The sequence below is a fragment of the Rhineura floridana genome, chromosome 3, assembly GCF_030035675.1.
Source record: "Rhineura floridana isolate rRhiFlo1 chromosome 3, rRhiFlo1.hap2, whole genome shotgun sequence".
NCBI classification, from domain to species: domain Eukaryota; kingdom Metazoa; phylum Chordata; class Lepidosauria; order Squamata; family Rhineuridae; genus Rhineura; species Rhineura floridana.
Genome location: NC_084482.1, coordinates 195,104,301 through 195,129,374, shown reverse-complemented (window position 1 = coordinate 195,129,374; position 25,074 = coordinate 195,104,301). Strand labels below are relative to the sequence as shown.

Genomic DNA, 25,074 nt, shown 5'->3' with positions numbered 1-25,074 from the left:
CACACACACACACTATATATACACACACACATTTCTCCCTCTCTCTGCCACTCAGTCACACACACATTCAGAAAATGCCCTTCGTGGGTGAAAGGAGCCTGCTGCCAGTTCCATATCCTGGTGGGCAACAGTCAGCTAAGTGAATGCAATTAACTTTGTTCCTTCCTCTCTCACTCTCTCTTCCCCCCCAATTGAAAAAAGAGCCCTTCATGGGGCAAAGCAGGTTTCCACCACCAGCTCCTCAAGGCCAGAGGGCAACAAACAAGCAAACTGGGAGAGCCATTAGGTTAGAAGTGAAGGCATTCCTACTACCTCTCTCCCCACTCCCAATATCCTTCCAATCCAACTGGAGTGCAAGGGGGCAGGCCCTTTTGGCTCCAGTTCCAGCAACTGCTCTGCCATTTCCACATGAGGGTCAGTAACCCAGCAGTGCAGGTGCTATGCTGCCCAGGGGCACCAAGGAATGCCTTTGTGGGCACTATGTTGCCCACAGTTGTCAGGTTGGTGATCCCCACTGCGAACGAACCAAGAGCATTAACTATGGTTTGTCCTATGGTTTACAGGTTGTGGTTTGTCCAGGAGGACTAAACCACAAGCATGGGTTCAGACAATATGCTAACCCAAACTATGATTCAGCATGGCACAATAGCAAACAACTGGGGAGGACCAAAGCAGCCATGAACTCCTCTTCTGGAACCCACATGGTTTGGTTTAGCACGACATGCAAACAACACCCCAGTATTAAGAGTAGCATTTAAAACCCTATCTGCTTGTGAAGCCCAGCAGCACCCTGTGCTCTCAATCAGTGTAGATATATACACACGTGCGGGAGAGATCCTTCTTCTTCCAGAGAGATGAAGAGCCCTACTCATTACTGTTGTTATGTGCCTTCAAGTCGACTACGACTTAATGGTGACCCTATGAATCAGCGACCTCCAACAGCATCTGTCATGAACCACCCTGTTCAGATCTTATAAGATTCTTTCCCAGTAGCTTGGTGAGTGCCTTCTGACCTTGGGGGTCTCATCTTCCAGCACTATCTCGGGTTGCATTTTGGATACTCTGTTCATAGGGTTTTCGTGGTAAGAGATATTCAGAGATGGTTTACCATTGCCTTCCTCTGAGTCTGGATGCATCTTAGTCTGGTGTCTCAGCTTTGACCATTCCGCCTTGGGTACCCGTCCAAGAAGTCTAGCCTCTTGGTCTAGACTCGTGATGGCATTGCTCTCAGCTTCTTCAACACTCTCAAACCCCCTTACCACGTTAAGGTGTGCATCCTAGAGGGGGACTCATTACTAGGGATGTACAAGTGTGCCTCAGTCAATTATGACATTAATTCTGCTTTTATCTGGCATTTTCTGTTTCAGTGCAATTGGTTTAAGTCTTTCTTCCATTTCCTTCTCCTCTGACGTGGAAATAAATGTACATTTCTACATGTTTCATAGTGCACAACAGACATGGCTATCTCAGCCATCAAGAGATATTTACAAATCAGTTACCTTCTGTGTATGTTCCCTTTCAAAGTTAATGAATATCCAGTGGGGTAGCCCTATTAGTTTAGCACCCTGTGGATATTTTGCTTTTTGTGTCCTGGATTGTATGAATCACTCCTGCCGCTCAACCACATATAAGCCCATTTTCAAATGGCAACATTTTATTTCATAAATGTGTATTTATGAAGTGCCTTTCATAATCTTTGTGTCTCAAGGTTTTTTAAAAAATGTTGTGTCTGGCAAGTTACCAAAAAGCCACATAATTATTACATATATAAAAGGAAACATCACAGCAAGAAAGAGTCTTTCTGGCAAACCCACTGCAATACAGCTTTGCAATTATCAGGCAAGACTTTATTCTTTATTGAACCACAATAGCTGTAGTTACTACTGTTTGGGTCTGTGGACCTGTGGAAGGAAAAGGGGAAAGCTGGTTATCAGGGTCAAAGGCTGTTGCAAAACTTGTTTCTTCTTTTTAACCGAAAACAGTGGCATTGCCAAAACGAAAGATGGTTGCATGGGTTGAATAACTCAAACATGCATGAGTAGTATCAAAGTGGGCAGCGTGAAGAGAGCCCTGCTCACCTTGACAGAGTGAGTGGCACCACCTTCCCCCTTTCCCTGCCCCAAGACCAAGCAATTTACTTTCGGGCATGGAAAGCAGGCCTGCAACAGTGGTGGATGCTCCGCCAGAGTCCTGGGAGTACTCTACCTCTCCAGAAATCAAAATGACCAGCCCAGTTTGCCTCCTGTGGATGGTTGGTAAATTGGGGGCAATGGGGCAGGTTAGAGGAGCTTGTGGGCAGGAGCTGGCTTGCTCATGAGCGCTTGGACCTCATCACATTCCCAATGATGATGCAACAGACAGGCTGTATTAGACTGTGACTGCACCCAATTAAGCTAGGATTTATTTGTTTTAAGAACAGCTTAGTTTACCAAGTCCATCTCCAAATCAAATGGGATGAGGTCACGGATCACAAATTACAAGTAGCATTCAAGCTCTCCCTTTATTTCCTCCTTCCTCTGCTTTCCCTCTGGAGCTGGGCCAATATTTGGGCCCAAGCTGTTTTTGACCACTTATGCGTGTGAATATGGGTGTATTAAGGGGGGAAATGCCCTGAAAATGTGAGGATCTTTTCAAAGTTTCATGGGGAATTTCATGGGTATTGTCACCGGCTAGGACAAGGGGGCCCAACCTTTTCTTATTGTTTTTAATGGGGTGGGGGATGGGGGGTGGGAACCTTTATGGCCCAGTGGGCCAGATCCTTATCTGGCTTCATCCTCCCTGGGCCAACTTTGAAAGGTGCGCAGAACAACCCTCCTGTCAATCACCTGATGTCATTATGACCACAGATGATTGACAGGTGGGTTGTTCTTCTGTCCACCTGTCAAAGTGCATTGCAGAGCATTTCGCAAGTACCTGAAAGCCAGCTGGCTCTCAAGCACTTGCGAACCACTGTACCAGGATTGTTCAATAGCACCAAGCAATTTCCACTGTAACTGCTGCTAAAATGGAGGTTTTCACTCTGTTCCAATGGAGTTTGCTTTGACCTATTGGAGCAAGGCATGCTCCTTGCTCCAAGAAAGGAAGAAGAAAGGAACAACTGGGAACTCACTGACATCAAATGTGGGCAGGTGGGTGGGCTTTAGGGGAAACAGCCACGTGGGCCAAATGAGGAGGCCTGGTGGGCCAAGTTTGGCCCACAGGCCAGAGGTTTTCTATCCCTGTTTTAAAAATCTCATCAGCAACTAGGGATGGAGGAGACATTTGATTCAGTTCACATTTAAATGTGATACTACCTAATTTTCACTTTCTGAAACAATACATGAACTGAAACACAGCTATCCTTTAAAATCCATAGGTTTTTGAATTTTGCAATGCAGTTCTTCAACCAAACACTGTTTATAAAAATGCATATACTGGAGTAAATTGTGCATAAAGATACATATTAATGAAAAAAATGCATATGAAAATGCACTATATTATGGGGAAATGCTTTGCAAAAATGTGCATAACAGGCAAAATTGCATATAAAAATCTATATTAAGAGAAATTTGTACTAAAATGTTGACGAATTTTCATGAGGAAATTTTTGTAAAACTCCACCTGTGGATTTTTGAAGAACTGTGCAAAATTTGGAAATGTGAAGAACTGAATTTAAGATGGGGAAAATAAGAAACCTTGATCATAAATGGGACTGTTCATTCCCCGGGTAATGGCTGTGCAGGGTGGGGAATATGGATTGGGATCATGGAATGAGCGAGCCTAGTGCTACTCCCAAGCCTTCATGGAACATAAACTTGCAGCTCAAGAACTTTTTTCACTGAGATCTGGGAAGCTTCTCAAACGAAATAGCCAACAGAAGAAGCAAAGGCTTTTTACAAACTTTGTTAGCTATTCCCTTAGCCTATAGTGGTAAACCACCTCTGAATACCTCTTACCATGATAACCCAGGAATATATCCAGAAAAGATTCATAGGGTTGCCATAAGTCGTAATTGACTTGAAGGCATATAACAACAAATTAAGACTTGCATTTAATGAGCCAAGAGAGCCAAAAGGAGACATAATAGAGACAAAAAGTATCTGGATGCCTCACTATCCAGTGCAAATTAAATGTGAAACTTGGCAACATCTCTAACATCAGTCCCTAGATGCCTCTCCTCTCCAACTTAATTCTGAGTAGCATAAAAGCCAGTGCCTCAGTTGTATTAAACCCAGATAATCTCAGCTTTAAAAGTTGCATGCTTTTATGCTTAGATAAAAAAGGAACAAACTCACAGACTGTGATCAAGAGGGGTGCCTGTAATCCACACCCATTTCTTCTCTGGCAATGGCCGGTTGAGTCCAATCCAGTACGGTTTTATATCTTCTATAATGTTTTTAATGAAATCCTGTATCAGAGAGAAAGTATTTTGGATGACAACAAAACACTTTTTTCTTATTTTTGTTTTTCTTACCTTCTTCAGAAAGGCCCAGGGCTGCTGAGCATCAGAGCTACTTGCCTGCGTATTTAAACATTCACCACAATCCTGTGTCCCTCCATTTAATGCTTCTTTGTTTTGTCTTTTCATCTAAGCACCATCGCCCTCTTGTACAATTCCTTAGGTCTCCATCTGTGTTAATTTAATTTAAATTTCAACCAATCACAGAGTACTATTTGGGTTTCTAGTGTGCTTAAATGTGTAATTGCATTCTTTCCACCATCAGTCCCAATAATGCATACACTTTCCCCAGCAGAGTGCTAACTCTGGGGTTGGAATGTGGCTAAATTCCACCCCAACCAGCACCTGCGCTGAAAACACTGGAGTTGGCAAAGGCAGAAGCCTTTCCTGAATAGTACATTGATCCTTAAAGCCCTTGCTGTATATCTAAAACATGAGGTGGCACAATGCTAATCTTACAGGTAAGAATTTAAGAGGAGCCTGGCTGCTGGATCTCAGAATGACTAACCAGATCTCTATGGGAAGCCCACAAGCAGGATATGAGTGCATTCCCAGCAACTGATATTTGGAGGCATATTATTGGAAGTATACTACACATCCATCAGGTTGTGTACTAGGGTTGGGGAGGATTCCAGTTCAGTCCACATTTTGAAGCAAACTTGCCCATTTTGTCCCCCTCAGACCTATGCATGGATCAGAACATTGATCTGCAGATTCAGCTGCAGTGAACTGAACCTAGGAATGGTACCCGAACAGGTACGCCTGGCGCCTACATTATTATCTTTCCGGCGCCAGGTAAAGACCTTCTTATGCTCCCAGGCATTTTAATCATTTTAATCTTTTTATCTTTTTAATCTTGTAATACTAATCCTTTTATCATCTTATATTTTGTTTAATTGTATTTTGTTTTCATTGTGTCTTATGTGTTTTGTGATTTTATTATTATGATGTATGTATTTTATCTTATTCTGTTTACCGCCCTGAGAGCTACTTGCTATGGGCGGTTTATAAATGCAACAAAATAAAATAAAATAAATAAATAAATAAATAAAAATAAATAAATAAAATAAAGATCTGTCAATTTCGGATCTCTTAGTTTCTCATTTTTCCAATCTTAGATTCAGTTTTCCACATTTCTGCAGCAATTTACAATTTTTTAAAAATGATCCTCAAGAAATTTCTCCATCATTTTAGTTTGAATTTCTCCTAATAAACATATTTTTGTAGGCTGTTTTGACAAATGTACACATATTTGTAAGCCATTTCTCATCATATAATGCATGTTTGCATGCTATTTTGATTCATATATTCGTTTTATGTATACCTGCCCCTAACATTTGCATTTTTGTAAACACTATAGGGTTGGCAAACTGCATTGCAAAATATGAATACGTGAGAATTTTGAAGGATGGTGGTGTTTTCATTCTCATATTGTTTCAGAAAGTACAAATTTGATAGATTTGGCTTGAAATGCAAACTGCATTCAATTTCTTACACATCCCTAACTAAACCACACATGTGTCTGTACTGACGAGATGATCTGTGGGCTACCCTTTTCTTGCTTTCTTGCATTGCCACATGGTAAAAAATCCTTTTTTAAAAGCTTCCAGGAGGTGACTATACACAATGTACAGTTCCTTCCTGGGGAATTGTACATAAAAGGTACTTACTTGGAAGTAAGCCCCATTGAATTCAGTGGGAGTAGACATGTGGTCCAATGCTAGTCCTACTCCAAGGAGATCCATTGAAATGAATGAAACTAAGTTAGTCATGTCCATTAACTTCAATGGACCTACTCTGTGTAGGACCAGCATTGGGGCTAGTCCATGGTTGGGACTGCATCCTTACTGCATATAGGCTGCTTCTAGCAAAGACCTATTTACACAAAGTCAGCAAACAACTCTTCAGAAAAAACAAAAACAATGAGGCATCTGTCAGGACAGTGGCAATTATGCAACAATGAATATGTAGATAACATACATTGCAAAGCAATTTGTGTATCTATTTACATATAATGTATGCCTGATAAAAAAATCTCTTGTTGTAAATAACTAAGGAGAAAAACAATTATAGCAAGATGCTATATCATCCTGGATGAGAATGCAGACCTGGTGTGTATTACCGAGACCTGGCTGGATGAGGCCTCAGCTCCCATACTTGAGGCCATGAGTCCAGCCGGTTTCCAATACGCACAGCAGCCGAGGATTGGTAGGCGGGGAGGGGGAGTGGCAGTTATCTATCGGAGGTCCTTGGTTTTCACCAGACCCCCTCTCCACGAGACCAAGTTTGTTGATTGTATGTACTGGAGGTTGGGCCCAAAGGGCAGTTTAGGAATTCTGCTCATGTACCGCCCACCCCGCTGCACGGCAGACTCCCTGACCGAGGTGCTCGAGGTGGTCTCGGATGTGCGGTTGCTCTCCCCCAACCTATTGGTTTTGGGGGACTTCAACGTGCATGCTGAGACCGTTCTCACGGGAGCACCTTGGGATTTCATTGAAACCATGACTTCTTGGGAACTGCACCTCAGTAATACAGGGCCCACCCATGTAGCCGGTCATGCTATTGACCTTGTGTTTGTCTCAGGAGGGGAGGAAAGTGCTCTGAAAATGGGGGCTGTCTCTTCTAACCCCGTGTTATGGTCAGATCACTACCTGGTGAATATGGACCTCTCAATGCCGCACACCCTCCGCAGGGGACAAGGACCTATTAGGATGGTCCGCCCCAGATGCCTGATGGAGCCTAAGGGATTCCTGAATGCGCTGGGTGATTTGGAGCTGACTGAAGGACGCCCGGTCGATACCCTGGTGGTGGAGTGGAACAGGGAGATCACTAGGGCAATAGACCGGGTGGCTCCGAAACGTCCTTTCCCCCTGAATAGAGCTCAGACAGCACCCTGGTATACACCACGGTTGCGGGGTCTGAGACAGGAGGTGAGACGACTAGAACGCTGGTGGCGGAAATCTGTGCCAAAGACGATCGGACACTGGTTAGAGCGGCAATAACGGCCTACCAGGTGGCAACAAAGGCAGCAAAGAGGCAATTCTTTGCTGCCTCTATTGCGTCGGCAGAGTGCTGTCCCAGGAGGTTGTTCCAAGTGGTCCGAAGCCTGGTCGGTCCAGTTGCTCAGGAACCCATGGAGCATTCCAAAGCCTCCTGTGACATATTTGCTAAACACTTTGCCGATAAAATCGAGCGCCTGAAGAACATGATTCCATACGCCGTGGATACAGGCAGTGGGCCAGAGTTGGCCAGTTGCATTCTGGTCTGCTGGGATCAGTTTCAGCCTCTTCCCTCTGAGGAAGTGGACAAGGTGCTCTCTACTGTGAAGCCAACCACTTGTTTGCTTGATCCTTGCCCTTCGTGGCTCATTATGAGCTGCAAAGAGAGACTGGGCGAAGAGATCAAGGCAGTGGTAAATGCGTCCTTGGAAGAGGGTGCAATGCCATCAGCCCTCAAGGAGGCAGTGATAAAGCCCATCTTTAAAAAGTCCTCCTTGGATCCCCAAGAGTTGAATAACTTTCGCCCAGTCTCTAATTTACCATTCTTGGGCAAGCTGATTGAGCGAGTGGTGGCTGAACAGTTACAGACACACTTAGATGAAGCAGATTATTTAGATCCTTTCCAATCGGGCTTCAGGACTGGACATGGAACTGAAACAGCCTTGGTCGCTCTGGTGGATGATATGAGGAGGGCGTTGGATAGGGGAGAATACACATTCCTCATCCTCCTGGATCTCTCAGCGGCTTTCGATACCGTTGACCATGGTATCCTCTTAAACCGCCTGGAGGGATTAGGAATAGGGGGCACTGTTTTATGGTGTTTCCATTCCTATCTCTCCGATAGGCATCAACGGGTAGCATTGGGGGATGAGGTTTCAGACCCTTGGCCTCTCAATTGTGGAGTGCCACAGGGTTCTATCCTCTCCCCCATGCTATTCAACATCTATGTGAAACTGCTGGGAGCTATCATCAGGAGTTTTGGGCTGCAGTGTCACCAATATGTGGATGACACTCAGCTCTATCTCTCATTTAAGTCCTCACCAGAGTTGGCTGTGAATACCTTGTCTAAGTGCCTGGAGTCTGTAAGTGGATGGATGGGAGAGAATAGGCTGAAGCTAAACCCCGACAAGACCGAGGTGTTGCTTGTGGGTGGTAAGAGAAGGTTGGGAGATTTAGACTTGGTGCTTAATGGGGTGAGATTACCCTTGAAGGACCAGGTCCGCAGCCTAGGGTTCATTCTCGACTCCCAGCTGTCCATGGAGGCTCAGGTCTCGGCAGTGAGCTGGGCAGCTTGGTATCAATTACATCTGATACAGAGGCTGCGACCCTACCTTCCTGTACATCTGCTCCCATGAGTGATACATGCCCTGGTCTCCTCTCGCTTAGACTACTGTAATACGCTCTACGTGGGGTTACCCTTGAAAACGGTCCGGAAATTGCAGCTGGTACAGAATGTGGCGGCACGCTTGATAAAGCAGAGCCGTCGCCGGGATCATATCACCCCAGTGTTGGTAGATCTACACTGGTTACCAGTTGTTTACCGGGCCCAATTCAAGGTGTTGGTGTTGACCTTTAAAACCCTATATGGTTTTGGCCCAGTTTATCTGAAGGAACGCCTCCAGTATCACCAATTATGCCGCCAGACAAGATCAGCCTCACAAGACCTTCTCTCGGTCCCACCAGTCAAAACAGCTAGGCTGGTGCGGACCAGAGAGAGGGCATTTTCGATTGTGGCCCCCACCCTCTGGAACTCGCTTCCTTTTGACCTTCGACATGCCTCCTCCCTGATGAGTTTTTGCCGAGCCTTAAAGACCTGGCTATTCAGGCAGGCCTATGGGATTTCTGGGGTGGACTAGTTTTATGATGTATTAATTGAAGGATGGTTTTAGATTAATTGATGATTGTGGCTTGTTGATTTGTATATTGATTAGTATATTGTATTTTGTATTATTGTATGTTAGCTCGGACAGATAGGCGACTAACAAATAAAATTTTATTATTATTTATTATGATGAGGTCTGAATGGGAGGATGACAGGAAATTTGCTTGATAGTCTGATTTCAATAGAATCTTCTGACATACATATTTGGGACCTGAAGAAGATAGAAGAGCCCTGCTAGATCAGACCAAAGGCCCATCTTGCTAAGCAATCTGTGGCCAACAATGGCTACTAGCCCTGATGGCTGTGCTCTGCCACCATAGTCAGAAGCAGTTTCTTCTGAAAACCAGTTGCCAGAAGCCGCAGGAGGGGAGAGCGCTCTTGCACTCTGGTCTTGCTTGTGGGCTTCTCAATGGAGCATCTGGTTGGCCACTGTGAAAACAGGACGGTGGACAAACAGGCCACAGCACGGTGCTTCTTACATTCTTATGCACAATATTTCCCTGCCCACAGTCTTCCTGCTACACACACACTTTAAATCCTGCATGGAGAAAAGCCTCTGAAAGGCTATGTAGAATGGGGGGGAGCAAATGGCATATAATCCCCTCCTCTACTCCACTATCAATCTCACACAGGAATAGGAGGAGAATCAGCTACAGTTACATGAAATTCTCACTAAAACGCTGCAGAATTTTCATGAGTTTTTTTTTTTTAATCATAAATTGCTGCAGAAATGTGAAAAACCGAATTTAAGATTGGAAAAAATTAGAAACAGAGAGAACCGAAACTGACAGACCCTTCTATCTCTACTTCGGAATAAACATGCATAGGAATGCATTGCATGAAATGTACAATTGTCCCTTTACCATCTCCTCCTTATCCTGGATCACCAGCAGTTGAGAATTCCTTGATGCACAGTCATGTTGGCTCTCATCCCAGGTTTTAGTATCTTCTGATGGCCAGTAGCACTTGTCCCTGTGGAGGTGCCAGAGTACAGGGTATAGTCTGCAAGTAGAATTAACTGGGGAAGGAGAGTGAGAGAAACATTCTTTAATGTTTATGACTAAACAGTAATATTTTCTAATGTGGAAAAACTTCAGCAAATGCAGGAACCCAATGGCTTTAGACCAGCTTTTCCCAACTAGTGGGCCACCAGGTGTTGTTGGACCACAACTCCCATCAGCCTCAGCCAGCATTGCCAATAGTCAGGAAAGATGGGAATTGTGGTCCAACAACATCTGGAGGCACACTAGTTGGGAAAGGCTGTGTAAAGCTATCCAGCAAACAGTGGATTCTATTCACTGACTGTAGCCACAACTTCAGTAAGGTAATTGTTTGCAGTCCATCCAAAGTGGTGGATCCTATCACTCAACCTAGTTCTGCTTTATTTCTACAATCTGGTGATTAAAAAAAATCACTGATCATTTGGTGAGGGAATGGGATGATAAAGCTCATAGCTGAGGGCTGCAGGCAGCCAGTCACAGAAAACGAGAAAAGGGTCTTAAACTAATTGAAAGATACATTTGGATCACATATTACAGTATATGGAACATTAACCTGACTGTTGTTTCCCTACAGCAAAATGCCTTCAGGATGTTGGGGGGGGGGGCTTGCAATAGGAAAATTAATGTTGTCCTCATTTGGATTCCAGGGTAAAAAAGGGAGGGGAAAGCAGCTTGGTGGGAGTAGAGCTGTGATGGTCCAGAAAAAAAGACCCAGAAAAATAAACACACTTTTTTTTCCAGTTGCCCCCCATTTTTTCCAGAAAAAAAAGTGTCTTTTTTGGGTGGGAGTCACAACACTAGGTGGGAGTTTCAGAGGGAAAGCAGAATGCCTGATGCAAAATCAATCAACACTTCCAAAAAATGTTTCACACCCACTGAAGTGGCCGTTGGGGTAAGACCACATGATTGCATTGCAATGTGTCATCTGCCTCTTTGTGGACATTCTGAGGATTTGCAGGGCGCTCTCTGGGGCTTCTCAAAGAATATGTTATGTTATTCACTTTTTTAAAAAGTGTGCTTAAACCGGCCACTTTTATTTTATAGGGAAAGCCCTGATCCAGAACATGCCCTCAGTCTGGATCAGGCCCTCATGTTGGCTTCCTGTGAAAGAAAAAACAATTCCTCCGGCAGTTATTTGTGCCTGAAGGTGCTCTTTACTGGAATCAGTTCCCTGGGGAGTGGGTAGCAAATAACAGTAACCAGGGAGGGATTTTTTGATGGGAAACAGGTATGGGGCCTTGACCTAGATCAGGGCCCCTCACAGCTGCATTGAAAGTATGGCCCTGGTCCAATTCACCCCAATTGTGTTTAAGTCTAAAAAACACAGATATCAAATCATGTCTAGTCTAGCCCTTCGATAAATGGAGCTTTATTAGACAGATGTGTTGCTTGGTTGCCTAGTTGTTTGGTCTGACTCAGCTCAGAGAGGCAAACTGTGGCCCTCTGGAGGGCAAAGATGGGCATTACACACAACAAACAGTTATTTGAAAGCAAATTGACCAGCCTGGTAGTTTTGCTGACCAGCCTGGTAGTTAAATCTGATTTCAGTCCTGGCAACAATCCTGACACTGAGGGCAGCAAGCTAGTTATAGGAGTGCAGGACAGGCCACATGGCACACACAGACCTATCCCCCAACAGAAGGGGAACACAGGGTTCAGAGGTAAAAGCTGGGGACTGTCCCCACTGCAGCCTAGCATTTACTGCCTGAGTTGATTGTGATGTTCCTGCTTATATTGTAAATATGGTAAGTGCTGGTTATATAGAAGACATATGGTAAGTGGAGTGAAAGAGGAGGGGGAGTACATGAGCAGTAGAATGCTGGATGATTGGCTGAGCGTTTGAATGGCTGGGAGTATAAATGGAAGAATGACAGTTGAATCTGGGTGGATGTTGGAGGTTGAGAGAGGTGAAAGAGAGGTTTTGGAGGTGTTTGGAGGTGGGTGTTGTTGTTGAGAGTGAGTTGGAGTTCTGAGGCAATTAATGAGAAGTAAAGTACACGTCAGAACATATATGAAACCATAAGCTTGTCAACAAAGTAATTAATCTTGTTATTTCTAATTCTTAATAGATATTTCTTGGTTAAATAAAAGCCTGATTCCTTCAGCTGGGATACACATACCAGGGGGAATAGCAAAGTAACCAAGGCTGAATGAACAGTTTGTATCGAATGGTGGCAGCGGTGGATCGGAGGAAAGTGTATCCAGTCCCACAGAGAAACCCTGGGCTGTAGGCTTCAGAGTCAAGGGGCTGCAGGGGGTTTTACAAATTACCATACCTATTGACACAAGGTATCAAGATAACCTGGCAGAGACTAAGGCACAGTCTAAAGGTTATAAGAGATACAGAGTGTTGGGTAGTAAGGCCTAGCAGGGGGATCTTCTGAGAACTGTGCTAGAGCTGTAAAGGGTAAGAAGAAAACCTGATGTTCCTGTCTACTCGTAGCCACAAGTGAGAGCTTCACAGGTGGTGCTGGGGAAGGACGTCACATTGATCACCTCACTCGGCCTTATAATTGTTAGAGTAAACAAATATTGCATGGTCACTTTAAGGGATATTTGGGAATATCCCATGTACCTGTTTACCATGATGTAACTTCCTAATGGGTGGGGTTTAGTTACCTGACTTCCTTCTCCTTTGTCCTGGGGGATTTTTGAATATCCTCCATTCTTCTGCTGATCTTCCTACCTTTGAGAGGGGCCGCATGGCAAGATGCTCTCTCTAAGAGCATCCATTACCAACACCAAGATGGACTGAGACCTATATTTCCTTTCTTCCAAGCTAAAGCCTATGTTCTTCTAAACATATGAAAGGTTGTAAGTAAACATTCTTTTTCTTTTACCTAAAGGATTGTGTCTGTTGTTATTTATATAGAGAAAGGTGGGCTGGTTTACATTCTCATTCCGCTGCTTGTATTTTTACAACTCTGCTAAGAAATAGGATGAAACCAAATTAGTTCCTATTTCTGTGTGTGTATTTTTATAATACCGAACAATAATAGGGCCAGCCCTGGGGGGTGACAGTGCAAAGAGAACAAAATGGAATACTTTATTGCTGAATAAGTTACTGCAGGAATAAAGCTGCTAATGTTTGAGGGTATAGCTGTGAAAACCCCGAGTGAATGAAGTGGGTTTGATTACTGAAGGCCTAGGCCTCAAAATAGCTCAGATGTGCAGTAAAGAAAAGAAGATAAGCTTATAAAGAGACAGCAGAATAAAGTTCTACAATGGATCAATTTTACCTGAGGACCTGCTCTGGGTTTGGTTGCAGAGGCTGCTTCTTATGAGAGACTGGAACTTGTCTAAAGAGGTATTGCATTCGCCAACATCCACTACAGTTTTTCCTTTCTCATTCTCCAACTGCAAAGCTGTTCTCCCAAAACAAACATACACAACTATTTAAATAAATAGGCAAAATGTTAAGGTGCAGATTCAAAATATGCAAAAGAGGCCAGAACACTTGTATTGTTGATAATTGTGCACAGGATGGAATTTCGGAAGGCACAGTTTTGTCATGCAGGGATGTAAGAAGATACACCTGTCAAATTTCCCTCCTACACAGATATTAAGGAGTACTGGCCTTCATTGGAAAATCACCTAGTAATGAGATCAATATAAGCATTTTTGTGGACAGAAAAGATTTATTTTTTTTCCTTTCAAAAGAAAATTATTATTACGCCGGTCCCATTCCTCAAAGCAGTGAGAGGTTCCAGGGGTCCAGTGCTTAATAAGGTTTGGTTTCCTTTGGAAGGAGGTCACTTAAGGCTTATGGCAATCTTGATTTTATTTACTAATATACAGGTTGAGCATAACTGGAACACTTCAGGCAAATCCACTGCCCCACAACCACATCAGATCTCCAGGGAGAGACACCTCTCCCTGAATGGCACTTTCCAGAGTTTGCAGAGTCCAAAGTTCAGCTCTCCCCTTCTTTCTCCACACATCACTTGACAGCTACTATCTATCTGTTCACAGGCCTACATTACATCATCCTTCCCTGAGGGGGAATACCCCTTCTCTTTCGTTGTATTCAGTAAGCAACCTGTATTAAAGCTGCAATCCTATATGCACTTATCTGGGAGTAAATCTAATTGAACTTAGTGGGACTCACTTCCGCCTGAGTACATTTTCATAAATGTGGTATGCTACTAGGCCTGTTCCACCAGCCCTAATTTCTGTCCTTGCTAAGAAATGATACCATAATGAAACAGAAAGATAGGTGGCATTTCTGGCTTCATGGAATATATGACAATATCACTCCCTCTAACAGTAGTCAGGCAGTGAGTTGTTGTGACAGAAATAAAGGGCTCATCTACAGTGTGTGTTTGGTGCTACTGACATCCCCTTTTAATTCACATGGTTCACATGACGTTACTGGCAAACAGAAGTTATCACACAGTTTTTCCCCTGTAAATTCGTACTAACCCAATTGGCTCATAATATGAAAAATTTAGAACAATATGGCTCCAGTCCGCCCCACGCATCTTTGCGGACGGTTTGCTTCGATGGGTTTTAGTGGGTGGATGAATCATCATTTTCAGCTATTCCCCTTTCTCCATCCACTAACTCTTCCATGAATTCCATTTTGTTTCAAGTGATTTATCTAGCAACTTCTGACTGCTCTGTCCTCCCCCCTTCACAGTTTGCTGCAGCCCTCCTTTCTTTCCATGCTTTCTCCCCAAGTAAACTTCCTTCATTCTTTGTGGAGAGAATTTTGAAGTAACATCTCTCGGCTCCTGGTTTCCAATTTTTCTCCCTTAAAAGTAAGTGGATTTGTTTTAAAAAGTCACCTCAAAAATATCGATATTAATATCAATATTTTAAAGAAAATAATACCAAAATTGATATTTTCTCAAAACATTGCTATTTTCTTTAAAATATTGATATATTTGTTTTTCTAGCGGGGAAAAATAAACTCAGAAAAAGCAAGGGGCAGAGGAGAAAGGGAGGTCAGATGACCCCACTTCTTTTCAACTGCTGAACTTCAGGAAGTGGTGGGGGCAGGAGGGAGTGGAAATACCATGCAGGTCAAAAATATTGGCACATGCCCAGTAACTGAGCAACCGAAGGGAGTAAAAATGTAAAATTAGAGGGCGGAGCCACAAGGAAACAGTAACACTAATCCTCCCCAGAGGAATGCCTACTTGTGTGAATGGAAAACAATGGATTTGAAGCTACCATTGAGCACGAAGTGTGGACCTTGCAAATCTATTACAATGGTAAAAGCAATGTATTTGCTACGAAGAAATGCTCCCATGTGGATAAGCCCAAAGTCAGAACAGGGTCACTGAGAAGCAAGAGGGAGGTATTAACATGCTTCAGGGTATCCCACAGTTCACAGAAGTCTGCCCCCCTTTGGGAATATGGGGTAACAGGTGCCACCACTACCACCACCTATAGGGAAATAGTTTTCTTGGTTCCACTCTTATAAACACAAGTTTAAATATTTGTGCTTCTTTAATTTTTATATTTCACAATAACTCAATCTGACCCCTTTTTGCTGCCACAAATTCCCTTAGAATGCCTTTAAAACCTCCTAGAAGCTGGATGTAGTGGGCAAGAGATTGATAGCAACACTGGAGACAGGATGAACTATTAACCAAAATTATTCATTAAAGAGATATTAAGTACGTAAGGGAATACTGATATTTACACAGGGGTTATATAAGTGTTTCTCAGGACATGAGATGCTGTTGCTGATGCCAGCCTCTAAGTTTTCACCTTTGAGCAAATTCCCTAACCCACCACTCCAGCTGAATTCACCCACAATCTGGTCCAGCCATGTCCAGCTTCCAATCAGGGACTGACTACCAGAGCTCTCTAATCATAGTACTTTTGGGAGCACACTGAAATATCAGAGTGGATTAAGCATGCCAAGTTGCAAGCAGATATATCCAGGGTTTTGTGTTTTTGTTCAGGGCACCTTTAAAGTTTGATTTTTTTAAAAAAAGAAAGCCCCTTTATTTCCTGCCACAATCGGATGCAATTTCTAGGCATGGTCATCCATTCTGAGTAGACAAAACCTCCCAAGTTTCTTAATGGTAGCTGTAGTGGTTCTCCTGCAATGGCAGACTAAGCCATTTGGGGGTATAATAGGAGTCATGTGGTAGTAGAGGTGGAAAAAAGAGCATAGAACCCCAGGAAAGACTGTGGGCTTGTCCACACTGTCTCTCCATGAATTAAGGGGTGTTCACAAGATGTCCTCCTCATCCCAAAGTTGTCCCACACATTCCCCCCTTTAAATGGAGACTTTCTCAATCCTTGGAAAATCCAGAAAGGAAAAGTAATACGTGCTGACTTTTCTTGTGGTGGACACCTTGCTCCAGTACCCTGCCCTCACTCCGCAATTTGTGTTCAGGTGAATCTCCTTTTTTGAGGGGGGGACAACTCCTCTTTCCTACCTCCTGCTTGTGCTTAGAAATTAATTTCATTTCCGTAAGTGGTAATTGTCAACTTCCAGTAGCTGTATGGGGGTTTTGTTCTAAGCATCTGCTTTGTGCAAAATAGACTGCAGTCTCATTACCTCATTTATTTTTCTTCCTGTTGCTGCAGCAGAGTAATGGACTGCAGCTGCTGCTTCCTCACTGGAAGTTCTTTCCTCCTCTCACAGGACAGGAGGACAAAAGGGGATCATGTCCCTCAGAACTGGTCCAAAAACTTCTCAGCCCTCCCCCTCAGAGTTGGGGGAGGGAGCAGTACTGTGGAGGAAGGAGGCACAATCTGACTCAGGCATGCAAAAACCTCACCTGAATAAACCGTCTTCACTTCATATGGCTTATCTACCCAGGAGCATTACTTTGTACTAAAAATTCTGTTTTCATCTCCATTTTCTATCTGAACCGTCCACAGTAAGGGCTCAATGCCAGCTGCAAACACGGTGTTTTCTATTCACGTTGAGGGGAAGAATCAATCACGTAGTTCCCTAATGACCACACCCTCTAATTTAACATTTCCACTCCCTCTGGTTACCTGGCAACTGAGCATGCTCAATTTGTTCTACTAGTAAGTTTCATTTTAAAAAACAGCCCAGAAGTGCAACTATTTGTATTTTCACTGGTACACTACATCTGAAATACAAATTAGGAACCACTGCCACACCGCCCTAAAAGCATCCAAGTGAAGTGTCTGCAAGCACTAGAGATACAGAGTGAAGGCGTTTTTTCCTTCCCTTTTTGTATTATCAGTGGATTGGTTAGTATGGATTTACAGGGAGAAACTGTGTGATAGCTTCTGTTGGCCAGTAATGTCATGTGAACCATGCAAACTTAAAGGAGATGTGAATAGCACCAAGCACACATTAAACCACCATGTAGCTGAGCCCATAGTCTGGGAAGTGCACAGAACTGATGCACACTCATTGTAAATAACAGGCCTAGAGAAGCCTGACCAGTCTCAGGACGGTGGGGTGGGGGACTCTAAATTACTTTTCCTGTGATGGTCCCTTCAAAAACTGCTGTTTGCATTCCAAAGGAAGCTCCCATTGGCACCACAGTCTAGATGGGCACTACTCTAGCTACTACACCACATTGGTTCTCCTATCTGAATATGAAAATCTGAATTTTTGGAAACATTTAATGATAATCAAAAAGATAAACAGTATCTTGAATTAATGGCTAATATCCCTATGTGCAGGGGAAAGCATTTTGAAACATCTGTAACAATTTAGAATTTAAATTAGTAATTTGAATGAAGATTTTGCAAATTTTGTTAATGCAACTGAAAAACAATATATGTTTTTAGGATACGTTGCCTCAATCTTCCTAGCGTTCAGTTACTAAGGCTACAAAATTGGATTTGGCATTCTAAAAGATTTCTCTCAGAAGGAGCCCAGAAGAATTCCTCCCAGAAGGAGGGGATATTAAATCAATAAACAAATAAATACATTTTGTGCTCCACTAATGGTTTTCAAAAATCTTTCCAGCCATCCAGGTTAAATATGAAATGTGGCATTTTTTTAAATATAAATTTAAAAATTCATTATGATTTGTTCATCATTAGTGCCTGAAAATGAGGTCAGATTTTCCAAAGAAAATGAGAAAGTATGTATAAGCTTCAGTGTCATATCATGTGGCTAGTTTAGCCCTCCACTGGAAAATGGTTGAAGGCTACATAGAAATGTAATTGTTTTAACTGGGTCAGCTGCTGCCCACGCTGCCTTCCTGTCACCTCAGACACTCCCACGCAATACCTTTTCAGGAAGATGCTCACTAACCAACTTCTTAGAAATGGACTTAAAGCAGAAAAGAACAGGGCAATTTCTGATGTATGAGGAGTTCCATTCTTTGTGGAAGGTCAGAGAATAATAGGCACGAAGCTCTTCTCATTCCACTGTGTAAAGCGAACGTCTTTTTTTTTTTAAAAAAAGTCCTTTGCCTGTGTTTTTATCTACACATAAAGTTACAAGAAGCCAGATTTCGGCTGAATATCAGGAAAAACTTCCTTGTTACAGCAGTAAGTCAATGAAACCAATTACCTAGGGAGGTGGTTGACTCTCCAACACTGGAGGCATTCATGAGGCAGCTGGACATCCACCTGTCAGGTATGCTTTAATTTGGATTCCTGCATTGAGCAGGGGGCTAGACTCAATAGCTTATAGGGCCCTTCCCACTCTTCCATTCTATGATTCTATTCACTGTTAGGCAAAAAATCATTGCAGTTTAAGAATGTACCTATAGCCAACAGATATTACTATTAAACTTTAAAAAGCGGGGAAATTAGGTGGCTATAGTGAATGCACCAGGGGAGCAGGAGACCTGACCTCCTCTCGGAGATATTGTACCCTACAAATCTGTAAAAATGCAAACACAATTTGGGTTGGTCTTTCACCATCCAATCCACTTCCTGTGTAGCTTGCTTATAATGTCCGCTCCATGCACCCACATTTTTCCTTGGTCTTTCAGGCTCAAATCCAGATGGGAAAGATGGATTGTCTGCAACCAGCGAAGATGCCCCACACTATCCTGGTTCTGCATTGCCTTATGAAACATGTGAACCTTACTGTATTGCTAGAATAATGCTCCTGTGAGCTGACCCATACCTGGTGGGAAACTCAATTAGGGTTGCCAGGTTTCCAGTTTTCACCCAGAGACTCCAGATTTTGGGGGTCCTCTCTGGGTCTCCAGGTGAGTCACCCCAATCTCCAGAATCATAGGTTTCATTTTTTAAAAAATTAAGTTTCTAGGTGGTTGGGTTCAAAAGATATACAGCAAAATGACAGCCACCCCACACACACAAATTCTGATAGAAGTCAGCTGCTCTAACACCTGCCCTTTCAGGTTTTTAGCCAATAAGTGAAGTCAGGGTTGTGATTGACAAGAGATTTGCTGACCTCCAGGCAATAGTTAGTACCTACTGCAAACCCTGAAAAGAGTTTCCTTTTCCTGTTTGTCTGCACATCAGAAGTTCAATGAGTGTATAATATGTTATACCTTTCTAATTATAAGGAGTCAAACAAGTTTAAATTTTACTGGGCTGTTGAAGAGGGTAGTTTATTTGTCTAATTCATAGCCAGTTTTGAAAATCTTCCCAATATGAAGTTTACCCACTTTTCTGGGAGTAAAGCTGCAATGCTAATCCCAAATACCTGGGAGTTCTCTCAGTCCCAACAGCTTCGCAAGCGCGATTGGTGGGGACGCGAGATAGGGCCTTCTCGGTGGCTGCCCCCAGGTTCTGGAACACTCTTCCTAGGGAAGCATGAATGGCCCCTTCCTTGCTATCCTTCCGTCGGCAGGCAAATACTTTTTTATTCCGACAGGCTTTTGGACTAGAAGCTGTTTAAGATAGGACCTCATAAGGTCTGTTGTATTGTTCTATGGTCCTATTCTTAATGTTTTAAATTGTTTTAGTATTTTAAGTGTATGTTTCATGGTTTTAATGTTACGAATTGTTTAATTCTATTTTAATTGTATATTTTTGTATGTTTTTTTACCTATGTGTGGTTTTTATTTGTAAGCCGCCCTGAGTTCCAGTTTTGGAAAAAGGGCGGGGTAAAAATAAAGAGTAATAATAAAAAAAAGTAAACCCCATTGAATTCAGTAGGATTTACTTTTGAGTAGACATGGTTAGGATTGTGCGGTAAATTAGTGGGACTTTTGAGTGAACATAGCAAAGGACTGTGTTTTAAATCTTTCTTCGCCCCCTCCAATCCTTTTTTTTTTTTAAAGAAACTAGGCAGGGCTTACTTAGAATTAGAATTTATTACCAGCCCTTCACCCAAAGATCAATGCTTTTATTTGGTAGGAAACTAATACTGATTTTTTTTAAAGTTCTGCAATAACCATCTGGTTTTGACAATAAACTATTATATAGGGTGTATGCATTTTTACATCTCTAGTGTGTGTGTTTATGGAATCTCCCCAACAACCCTGTGAAGTAGGGTTGGAGACCAAGGCAGCTCACAACAAGAATTAAATCCATTTAAAATCCAATAACCGGAAAGCTTTGTCAATTTCATTCTACTCGCATACATTCCATAAAGGTGGTGGCCTGGTCTACCTATTGAAATGCATAGACTTTCCGGACACCAGGTCTACTCATTGAAATGCCAGATCTACTCATTGAAATGCATTGGCTGTTGTGGCACCAGGTCTACCCATTGAGACTCATGGGCTTTTCTGCCCCCAGTTCTACCCGTTGAAAGTAATGGGCATTCCCTGCCCTGCATATGAGTGGTTTGCTACAGCGTCCCCACCGCCAGAAACCATAGAGACTGGAGAACCATAGAGCAAGAAACGTGTCACCCCCCCTCCTTCTCCCTTTCCTTCCCGTGGTGAAATGATTTGAAACAAAAACCCCAGCAAGTAGAATGAAATTGACAAAGCTTTCTGGAGGCAGGCGTGAAACCGACCAGCAGTCCCTTTCTTGCCATATTACGCTTAAACAAATGTATGCTTTTCTGTCTTTATGGATATTTAAGGAGACACACACGTTGGCAATTGCACTGATTTCTCCAAAAAAGCAAGAAACATGTCACCCCCCCTTCCTTCTCCCTTTCCTTCCCGCGGCAAATGATTTGAAGCAAAAACCCCAGTGAGTAGAATGAAATTGACAAAGCTTTCCAGAGGCAGGCTGAAACCAACCACCCTCCTCCTTCTCCCTTTCCTTCCGCTGCGAGAACTCCTTTACAGCCATATTGTGCTTCGTTGCAAAGGGGGAGAGGAGCATACGTTATTTTTTTGCTGACCAATTGGTTGATAGGGGAAGGTTTTAGAGGCGGAGCTTGGAAAAAGCGAAAAGAATGTAGTGGTCTCACCGCTGCGTGTGCGTGTGCAAAAAAGCGGGTTTTTTTATTTGGGAAAGAGCGAACTAAAAGGCAAAGTGAGGAGTATCAGATGACAAACCGAATATGGAAACCGTGGATTATCCCGCTCCGTTTGGATAAGCCCAGTGTTTCAGCATGAAGTTGAACAAAGTTTGGTCTAACAATAATGTTTATTTTAAATTGCTAAACACACAGCATCTCATTTTTGAAAGTAAAAAATAAAAGGAGGATTTTAAATTCCATTATGTTCAGTCGTCTGGCATAGACAAATTTGGTCCAGATTTGGGAGCTCTCCCAACTTGGGAGCTCTCCCAACTCCCAACTTGAGAACAGCACTGGGCATGCTCATGCAGCAGTGGACAGTGTGGTGGGGATGTGGTACTCACCGGACTTCCACCTGGCTGAGTTGCTGCAGCATACCAGGATGGAGAGGTGGAGGAGTGTGATGGTGGCAAGGCTGGAGTGGTGCAGACAAGCTGGTGAAGCAAATCTGGTGCTGCTGCCAGCATACATGCACTGCACTCACCTTGACACTGCTACACCTGTCCCCCTCTTCGTCCGGGTATGCTGCAGCAACTCAGCTAGAGAGAGGTCAGATGAGGCAAGCAGCCCCCACAATGCCGTCCACTGCTGTGGCTTTGTGATAAGCAGATCTCATTGACCTGGAGGGACTGGGCCACTTTGCATCCTTTTTTCTTTCTTTCAAAAAAAGGTCACTGAGCTAATCTCAATGAAATTTAGGCTGTTTACTGGCAATTCACAAAAACCTTTTCCAGCTTTCTAACTTCTTTCTCTTAAACCATAGACCTTGCCAAAACCCAACCTTTTGGGGCCTGTGGGCACATTCTATCTCATAGACAACAATGTCCTATTGAGCTTAATGGGGCTTGCTCTGAGGTAAATGGGTTAGGATTGGAGCCAAAGGCTGCAATCCTCTGGACACTTATCTGGAAGTAAGCCCCATGGAACACAGTGGGACTGACTTCTGATTAAACATGCATCAAAAGACAGTTTTACATGTTGTGAAGGTATATTATTAAAATGTTTAATGCAAAAACAAACAAATGGAATGAAAACATTAAAGATTAAGAACATAAGAAGAGCCTGCTGGATTAGGCCAATGGCCCATCTAGTCCAGCATTCGTCCATACAATAAATAATAATGTAGAGGGTTTTTAAAAATATGTTTATAAAATTAACGAATATATGTTAAGAACATTTTCACAGCAATATTTGACAAAAACTGTTCATAATAAAACCATTAGGAAGGGGTGGGTTTTTTTTTAAATGCATCATAAGATTTCCTCCCTGTAGAACACCACTAAAAGGCTCAACAGTTATAAACATATCTATCTATCTATCTATCTATCTATCTATCTATCTATCTATCTATCTATCTATCTATCTATCTATCTATCTATCTATCTATCTATCTATCTATCTATCTATCTATCTATCTATCTATCTCTATAATGCTACTTTGGTACTCACCCAAGACTATCACAGCTATCATGAGGATTACATTCCCAATGCATCCTGCCCACAGAATGAACTGGTGCTGATGAGAAGGCTGGAGAGCAGCTATAAAGAGTGACAGCTAATTTATGAAATGGAAGAATGTGTACATCAAGAGTCTTAAGTCAGCTTTTCTACAACTAATTTCAGAATTCAGACTGAGGAACGTTGCAGTGTTAAGATGTTCCCTCTCCTACACAATTTTACCCACACCATGCATTTCCCCGTATGCATTATCCACACCAATATATCAAATGTGCTGCTCTGTAGATTTCAGGGGGAATACTGGTAGTGCAAGTCACAAATCCACTGACATTTTAAAGATCTGAATAATTAATTACTGGGCAGCATTTTTTTAAAACCTTCCAGATTCTGTCATAAACTTTTTGCGTTCTGCAAAACCAAAATAATTAATAAAAAGTATTTGCCAAAGGAATAGCCACTGAACTAAAGCCTGAATTTTGATAACTGGATCAGATGCCTGCTAGGGGACTTGTCAAAACTGTGTACAGGTCACTGTATCACACTTAGAATTATAGCTGCTTTTCTGTTTTTAAATAAAAAAAATCCCCAAACCATCTGGTTTTCATTTATTTATATTTCCATTATTTAAATATATACCGCTTAAGGGGATTAACACAAATCAAAATATTCATTAAAATGCCAATAAAAGCAGATATTAAAACAAATTAGCATACATTTTGTATCAAAATATATCCACAATTTAGAAACAATTATATATAGTAAAATGACACAATAAAAATTACATGTTAAAATTACATGCCTGGGTAGGCTTGCTGAAACAGAAAAGGTTTTAGCAGGTGACCAAAACAATACAGTGAAAACTTGTGTAGAAAACTTTAATCTATAAAATGATCTGACAGTATGAGCTCCAAATACTGCAATGCGATGCAGCTATGTGCTGAATTCCAAGTATTAAACTGATATAATTTAATCCCAAGGCTGAACCTTAGGAGTTCCCCATAGTAGTTATCCAGCAAACAAACATTTCCACATATGCATATTCCTAGTCCTTACACATTCATCGTTCATCCTTCCCACTAGTCCTCAAAAGTAAAATACAGCTGAATATTACTTGAACTGAATGGTCCAGTTCATATACTCTTCCATTTCTGCACAGAATGTATTTCCTCCAGATGCCAAGACAATTCCTACTCATTTGCACCACCCACTTTACATTTTCACAGCCATAAAAACTGTCACAGAAACATGGAGAACCAAGTGGACCCCCAAACAGTTATTCTGATGAAAGCTCTGGGTACTTGCTTTCTAGACCCATGCCCACAAGACCACTACCAACTTTAAAAAACAAACAGGTGACACAGTCACTCACAGAGTTGCTGAGATGGATGTAGCTGCCTTGAGGAGTGTGGTTCAGAAGCAATGTTGATATCAGCATAAACTATCTCCCCAGCCATGCTGGGAGTATCGTGTAAGTATGCAAGGCTCTCAGTGACAAGGGGAAGTGTCTACAAGCACCGCTATGTGAACCTACCTGACCAAGACAATCCATGGTGAGGAGGAGCTAATCACACACAGTTCTTGAATTCCCCATGCTGAGTGTGGGGTTGTCATTATTTATTTACATATCCAGTGGGGGAGCATTGTGTTGGTCCCTTGCAGCAAAAAACAAGTCTTGTGGCAACTTAAAGAGTAAAGATTTTGTTAGTCTTTAAAGTAGGAGACAGCAGAAGGTAGATCTGGATTTACTTGACATTGTCTTGGTGATTTGCAGATGATCACCAAGACATTCTCTCTTCTGATTGTTTAACAAGAGCAGTAACAAAAAAGTATATATGTCAGGATAGAGACTGGCCTGTAGCTGGGAGGAGGGAGGAAATGCCCCCTCCTGAGCTGGGGTTTCCACCACCCCCTGGATTTTGGAGGGAAATTGTCTTCTTTTTAATTTGTGACATGACAGACAACGACAACTTCCATTTGAAGAATGATACCTTGTTTTA

General features: G+C 42.5%; 1 protein-coding gene across 1 annotated transcript; it reads right to left on the bottom strand.

Annotated features, from left to right (window-relative positions):
• Positions 1-1,780: 1,780 nt before the first annotated feature.
• On the bottom strand, positions 1,781-24,531 carry LOC133378845 (killer cell lectin-like receptor subfamily B member 1B allele C). The gene is made up of 6 exons (XM_061613459.1): positions 24,447-24,531; positions 23,069-23,158; positions 13,560-13,685; positions 10,183-10,337; positions 4,275-4,387; positions 1,781-1,901 (listed from the first exon to the last, which is right to left on the bottom strand). Exons 1-6 carry the CDS (start codon positions 24,529-24,531, stop codon positions 1,781-1,783), a joined length of 690 nt encoding a protein of 229 aa, XP_061469443.1.
• Between the last annotated feature and the right edge of the window lie 543 nt (positions 24,532-25,074).